The sequence below is a fragment of the Notothenia coriiceps genome, unplaced genomic scaffold (assembly GCF_000735185.1).
Source record: "Notothenia coriiceps isolate Sejong01 unplaced genomic scaffold, NC01 NC01_scaffold00000339, whole genome shotgun sequence".
Classification (NCBI taxonomy): domain Eukaryota; kingdom Metazoa; phylum Chordata; class Actinopteri; order Perciformes; family Nototheniidae; genus Notothenia; species Notothenia coriiceps.
This window is the reverse complement of record NW_011333040.1, coordinates 18,220,996-18,228,512: the sequence shown is the minus strand read 5'-3', so window position 1 is coordinate 18,228,512 and position 7,517 is coordinate 18,220,996. Positions and strand designations below refer to the sequence as shown.

The following is a 7,517-nucleotide window of genomic DNA, read 5'->3' as shown; positions in this document are numbered from 1 at the left end:
TGCACTTTTATATATTTGTAAAATGTGTACTGAAGGTTAGACAGGAAACCGGGTACAGGAAGTAGGAGAAAGTGAACTGAATAGCATGGCAGTACGGCACTGCTACTAATTGCTTATTACTTGTAGAATATGGTCATGTAGAATAAGGCATTAATAAGTGTTTTATAATGACTAATAAAGAGCCAACATTCTGCTAATATGCATGTTAATTAGCAACTAGTTGATGGTTAATGTGTGTACCTTAATATAAAGTGTTACCTGAATAACATAAGTTACACATTTCCCTACACTGTCGACCCATAAAGCCAAGATGTATACATTCGACTAATGTGATCTTTCATTATCCAGAAGGCTGCTCCACTCCTGTTTCAGGGATAGTTGTATTTGTCTTGGAATATGACGCATCCCTTATTAGGAGAAGAAAAAAGTACACGGTTAAATATTAATGTTGGGTAAAGCTCCTTGTCTGTTTCTGTTCCACTTGGTGACATTGGCAACAGTTATTCTATGTAAAATGAAATTCATTAATTTATTCAGCAGCCTGATGACTCACCCTGAGAGGTTGAGTTGTTCTCCACGCCATGACCACTTTATGATTACAGTCCTCCAGTAGATAATTATATAGTGACCAATCACATTGCAAAGAGACGTGTAGAATACAAAATAATGAGGAAACTAGATGTGGGAGCTGCTGTGAAAATGGGCACAGATTTTCCCATTCGGCCCCTTTCCACTCAACGTCTCCGCTTCTCTTGTGTTTCAGAAAACTCCATCGTGGCCTTTGGGAACGTATCTGATGAAAGAACGGGCGCCGCTCGGCCCGCGATGCCAAGTCCCGCGACGGACAGCCACAGCCCCAACATGGCCACCACCGCCCAGGGCGTCTCCATGGAAACAGAGCAGAACATCCTGAGAGCACAGATACCGACTCAGGTGAGACGAGATGGAAATGTGATGTACAAACTTTCCCAAACACAGAGATGGAGACGGACTCAGAAGTGGGTCACACCGCTGCAGATGACTTGGGGCGTTTGTTTTAGTCGGCAGGGAGCAGCAGACGGGTGGGATTCACACTCTGGTCAGTCACATGACAATCTGAGTAAAGAGAACTGAGGGTATTTTAAGATAATTATCTGTAGGATGCTTGCATTATGTAATTCCATCTTAAATGTAGTCACATCTGCAAGCCAGGTTAAATAAGATTAATTATATTACATCACGTAGGCGCAAGGATTTCACAAAAACAACCTCAAAGTGGATAAGGGATAAGCCTGCAGAATAGCTCACAGCATCAAACGTTTTAATGATGCATTTTGGTCCAATTTGGATCATCGTTAGGTCTTAATGTTTGAAAAGTGACAAGCACACCTATGGTTAATCATAAGACTCACTATTAGGCAAACAAGCTCTATGGCCGCCTTGGTCAGATCAGCATAGTAAGACATATTTGATATCTATTGGTTTTATCTGGTTAAATTAAATATTTTAGAAAACCCCAGGTGATAACACATCTTGAAACCATTGAAAGATCAAACTATAAAAAAAAACGATGTTGGCCTGGAGTGAGTGTGCAGGCGTTTCCTTTTTCCTCATTTACAATCCAAACCGCATTACCATTAAAAAGAAGTGCGCTCCGTCAATGAATTACTTTTTTATGAGAAAAAATTCCCAGGATGCAATGTGTTGTCTTTTCTGCCAATATGACAGGCCTACAAATGATAATTAAGTGACTCCACACTTGTTAGTCACGACAGAAAATAATGATCCATGAGTTTCCTAAATGTCAATTGTTCCCTAATTAGGATTCAAGTAATTAAGATTTTGAGGACCAAATTGATTCTTGGAGAGTTAAACAAAGAACAAGACAATCCATTATTAGATGGTTGTCCTCTTGTACAAAAACACTCACTTATATTGTGACAAGACAAACTAAATAGTATTTTCTCAACAGCAAAATTCACTAGCAGCAATGTATGAGTCCAAATGTAAATAAGAGAGAGACATGTTGGTGCAGATGTTTCTATGCTCTCCATTGCTCACCAAACACTCAGTGCCTATTGAGTGTTTATCAGCAGAGGTTTTCAGATGAAGGAAGCGTTGAAGATTGGATGTAACTTTATTGATCCCAGCGCGGTCATTACATCTCTGCAGCAGTAAAATAATTCAGCGAGAAGCAGAAAAACAAACAACATAATGAGAATAAAAGACAATTTAAACAAGATGAGAAACGGGATGTAAACAAACGTGTTATATAAGCTGGTAATATTGATGGTTTAATCACGTCGGTTAGACTTTACTGAAGAGGAAAACACTGAATAAACACTTTACTGTCTCATATTCAAAACCGCTTTATCAACAGTCTAAACAGGTTCTGTAAACATAAATAATACGATGAAGTTATACAGTAAACGATTAAACTCTGTTTCACATTCATTTTAAAGTGGACAAGCACACACACAGTTTCAAATTTCAATAATTAGGAGACATTTATAAATAATACAATTTACTTGAGGCTAAGGAAATGTGCTCCACGCATTTGGCTCCTAATGTGATCTCCTCCCTCCTAAAAAGGCTGTAGCAAACATAATTGACAGTCCGCCAACCGATATTAATAAACTTCACAAGCTAAATGTATAACTAGGCCATTTACTTATTTCCAGAGGGAAAACTGAAGAAAAAGGGCCACAAATTAAAATGATATATTCTCGCCTCGGGTGCTTTGAACTACTCGTCCCACGCTTTATTGTTGATCTTCCTCTGATTGCATTAGAATTAATATTACGCTACAGAGATGGAGCGGGGAGGAAAACTCTGTTGAACACGGACCTTTTGTCACCTGACGTGTGTCAAGTCCGGATCAAGTGAGGTGTCGACACCAGTCAGAGTTAATTTAACCGCTAAATGATCTCTGGACTGATGCCTTGGGGGCATATCATCACTCATACAACTCTTTAACCAACATCCTGTCACATTTAAATGTCTGTCTCTGATAAATCAACATTTGATTCAACACAGGAAATGCTGATTTTATTCAAATCTGGCTTGTCGACAGAAGCAGAATTAAAAGTTCCCGTTAGCCGGTAATTACCGGACTACGACCGGTAAAATATGCTGAAGACCGGCAAATCTCAATCTCTCCGGTCAAAGTGTCCGTTCAAAAATAATTTCCGTTTAGCGCAATACCGCTTCAGTTGCGCCACTTATATGACAGACAAGAAGAGTATGTGACAGACAAGAATAGTCAATTCTAATGTCTAACACTTAATGTGGAGAAAGAGATGTCCTGTATGGGTTGATTGTGCGTTGATCTGTTGGTAATGCCTCGGGGTTCCTGTGGGCATGTAAACAAATGCATAATGCTGCGCTATACTTTGCGGCCTCACCCGGTTGCATAGCAACGCTTATTGTTTAGGTGTCTTTTAATAAGCAGGTAGTCCTATCATTAGCTAGAACTAGCTAGATCTGATCGATATGGACATAAACGCGAGTGAAGTCTAATCTGACGGGAGAAAGAGATCAGCTGCTGCTGACGAGTCGACACGCAGCTCTGCATGATCACATGCAGCGGTGAGCGGACAAAACACACACTTCAGGTTAGAATATCACACGTAGCTATTTTAATTACCTCTCAAACTACCTAAACTAGTTATAGATATGTTTAGTTTTACTGTCGGGTCACTCATTACTGGATCCTCGAGCTGCATGATACTGGCATAATAGATTGTCCGATCGGGCAACCAGCAGGTGAGGCTTCATTGCCCGAGCTAAATACTAGATGGCCCCGGGCCATCGGGCAGTCCTTAATGTCGAGCCCTGCACCTTTAACTTATTATAATATACAAGAATTAGCGAGTAACTTTGTTTTTATTCTGTTATTAGGTGTAACTGTCTGCTGTAAGAACACTGGACTGTATTAACATGCCCACACATTTCTTTTAAATTATATAATTTAGCTTACAATGTGCTTTTTGCTGTGTATGCTCATAATTTCATAGGCAAAGTATGTTATTAAACTTAACATGAAGACGAACAGGGGTTTGCTTGAGTCATAATGCAGCGATAAAAAAAAATACAAATAATGCTTAAAGGTCACCTATCATGCTATTTTTAGGCAATAGCATATAGGTCTCAGATATATAGCCTACAAATATATAAAAAAACATGTCTGAATTGTTTTGCTCAAAATACCAAACAGATCACCCATTGTAGCCATGCCTCATATCCCTCCATTTCACTTCCTGTTTCAAAAGTGCGAGTGGCGAAGTCCCTCACTTTCCAGGGGAGCTCCATGGGACCTTATTTCGAAAAAATTATGTATTGAAGTCAATGGAGAGAGAAAGATTATCTTTCGATCCCGATTGAATTGTGCCACGAATTACACATATGATGTTTGTCAATTTAAAAGATAATTTTGCAAGTCAAAAAAATAAAAATGTGTCGTAAAACTGTGTAGTAACACATTTTTTTGTGTGAAACGCTTAATGAACTACATCTCTGGTCTCGCAGACTCTCACAACAACACACGTCACCAAGATGGCCGTCACTACTGTCTTGTCAACAAAGCGATTGACTACCCTCACTATCACCACAATGAAACACGTCCAGAAGAATGTCATGCAAAGCTGCTTGCCTGCCTGCCTTCCTTTGATTCTCTCTGAACTCTCTGGTCTTTTTAATGTTTAATGTCAACCATTTGTGCAGATAGCATGAAGTAGAACAGATCGCGGGTGCTAATGTAACGTTAGCATTTCTCCCCCGGGCTTAATTGGTGTATTATAGAATGATCAGTGTGTGACAGTACTCTTCAAAGGGTTCACGAAATATGACTACTACTCTTACTGTTTAACATTTTGGGTTACTTAATGTCACTTCATATTAAGGCTAATAAAAATGACAAGGCTAAGACTGTAATGCTAACTAACGTCCTTGCTACTAGCTAAATAGCTAACTTGAGCAACGCACCACTCTGCCACCAACTCCAGGAGCGTCACCGCACCACTCAAGTCACCACCGCTTCGTCTACATATCCAAAGTAACCGCCAGAGTGAAACAAAGTGTCGACCACCTGGTCTCCCACCCAACATACCGAGGTGGTGACCACAACTTTGGACCTACGCTCCTCCTTCTCCCTCGTCGTAATTCGTCTTCATTGCTATCCATTTATCAATTACAACCTCAAAACACATAATTATTCTGGAATCGCTTCCGTGTGCGACTCACAGGTACGACGCCAGACCTTTGAGAAGAGCCCTAAAACGACTAGCGTACGCACGTACGACTTGGTCCAAGGTGGGGTCCCTCACACACTCGACCTTCGGACGTCCGTTCAGCGTCGGGAGGCGGAGAAGGAGTGGTTGTAGGTCCTGGCCTCGGTGCGTCGAGCCGAGGAGTCACATCACTGGGAATCGGGTCAATAATGGTCGAGGCGAGACCGACACAGGTACGTTTGTGTGTTGAGGATATTGTACACCGTTGTGCAGGATTTAGATGGGTCCACGAAGCAAATTAACGTTTGTGTTAAATACAGTCACTCGTCACGGTATGTTGTTCCGTTCGTTAGGTTTCTTCCTTGACTATCAAGATTTCAAGATGAGAGGGTTGTTTTAGGTTGAATAGGGTCAATTTTGTTCTTAACAAAATGTAGGATGGATTTCTGTTTTCAACAGACAGGATTTTGCTTAGACCTGGTTTCCCTGGTCTGGAAGTGACTCCAGGTACCACGGTCCGAGGTCAGGTGGTCGTGACGCCCCCTGATGAAAAGACCACTAGGTTTGTGTTTCTTTGTTTAATAAGGCATAACAAAATAAATTCAATTTCCCCTGGAATAGTACGTTTTCGTGAAAAACTACCAGAAAATATGTATTTACACTGGAGACACAGTCCCTTAGTTCGTCGCATCTTTTATTTTGAGAGAAAAAGGGACATGGGTTTAGAGATTTTTGCCCCCATGTCCTCGCCTAGGTCTAAACGCAGGCTATATTGCATTATAGCCTTTACATCCGACCGAATGTGTGTGCTTGGATAGTCTTTGCAACGTAGTCTTTGTTACGGGCTGACAAAACCTGCATTATACCAGTCACAAATGTAATCGTAGCGATTGTGAGTCTCGATGGACAATGCCGTGTCTCGTACACACACTTCTTCGTCCTTTATTTTTTCCTTGAGTGGCCGTTCTCTGTTTCGGAAACTCGAGGTATGACAAAATCTTTATTAGGAACTATTAGGTACTATACCGCAAAGTAGTTCCGTCATAAGGGAAATCTGTCATCGACGTAGCACCTCGAGTCGGGGGAGGAAAAAATTTTTTTTCGAAATATCTCACTGCTTATCCCTACCCATAGCATTCCAAAATTGCCATGATGATGAAAATAGCTATGGGAATAGCCACGGCCAGAAAATGCGAATGAAAATAGCCAAGAAAACCTCTTTTTTATTCCATTTGATTGATTTGTTTAACACTTGTTTTTATTGTCTTTATTTATTGAGTCAAAGGAGATTAAGTAATTGGGTACAAACCTATTACATCAATTGAGGCACACAACGACGATCGTATGTATGACTACACCTTTGCAATGAACACCTACCCCGATGGCTCGATGATCTTTCTGTCAGCTTGGGCTACGTAAAGCATTTTGCAGACTTACACCACGTGAAAACCGATTTACAAAGTTGTTTTAACGAGCACAATGGCGGGAATGTACGATTTTTTTGGGAATAACGTGAAATCTGCCCATTTCAAAATTGGTGTGAACCTCGTCGCAAGAGAGGCGGCAGAGGAGGCACACACACAAACCGACGTTACATCGTCGACGGACACACATTTGACGGGCGGGGGGAGCGTTTTCGTCCGCCGCCCCTTCTCTCTAGCTTTTTATGATTTTTATTAGTATCTCGTAAAAACCGTCAGGAAAACGTACAATCTTTGCCCTCAACTCGCGGTGATTTTGACGTATATTACAAACACATCGTTATTTTGTATACTGTATAAAAAACATGTACAGAGGGTCATGGCTATTTTTCTGTCGATTGCAGCCTCGAATTGCCATGGCCTGCCAGAAGTTATTAAAGTCGGGGGCCCCGGGCCAATTGTGGCCCGAGCCATTGGTAGGGATTCACCGGCTTCAGTGCGCGGTAGATGAAAGCCAGGGTACCCTGGAAATAAAAACCTTTTTTACCTCTCTTTTGAATAGAAAGTTAGGGCAATCTTAAAACGGTGCTTTAATGTGTATAAAAACAGTTAGAATTTAGTAAAGGTACAGTTTTTTCAGTCAAACAGCATTTTGACAAACTTTATATTCTGATACTTTTTTTTATGCGTTGATGTTTCTGATGTTTAGGGTCTCAGCACATTCACTACAGTATTGACTACAGTGTTAACCAAAAGGAGGCGATTTATATTCTCTGTCTATCTAGTGGAAATTGTTCTACGGACACACGAATCATGGTCCACAATAGTATGCGTCGTTACCCAAGAACGAGCAAGAAAGCTAAGGGAAGTGACTACTTTCCTGGTACCC

The 7,517-nt window shown here is 40.9% G+C and overlaps 1 protein-coding gene across 1 annotated transcript in view; it reads left to right on the top strand.

Annotated features, from left to right (window-relative positions):
• The window catches only part of LOC104951841 (GDNF family receptor alpha-4-like), a 51,893-nt gene extending 46,533 nt beyond the window's left edge, over positions 1-5,360 (top strand). The window contains exons 4-5 of the mRNA XM_010778578.1: positions 764-951; positions 5,223-5,360. Of these exons, the coding sequence (XP_010776880.1) occupies positions 764-951; positions 5,223-5,360 (326 nt within the window). The remainder of the gene's footprint in view (positions 1-763; positions 952-5,222) is intronic.
• Positions 5,361-7,517: the final 2,157 nt, after the last annotated feature.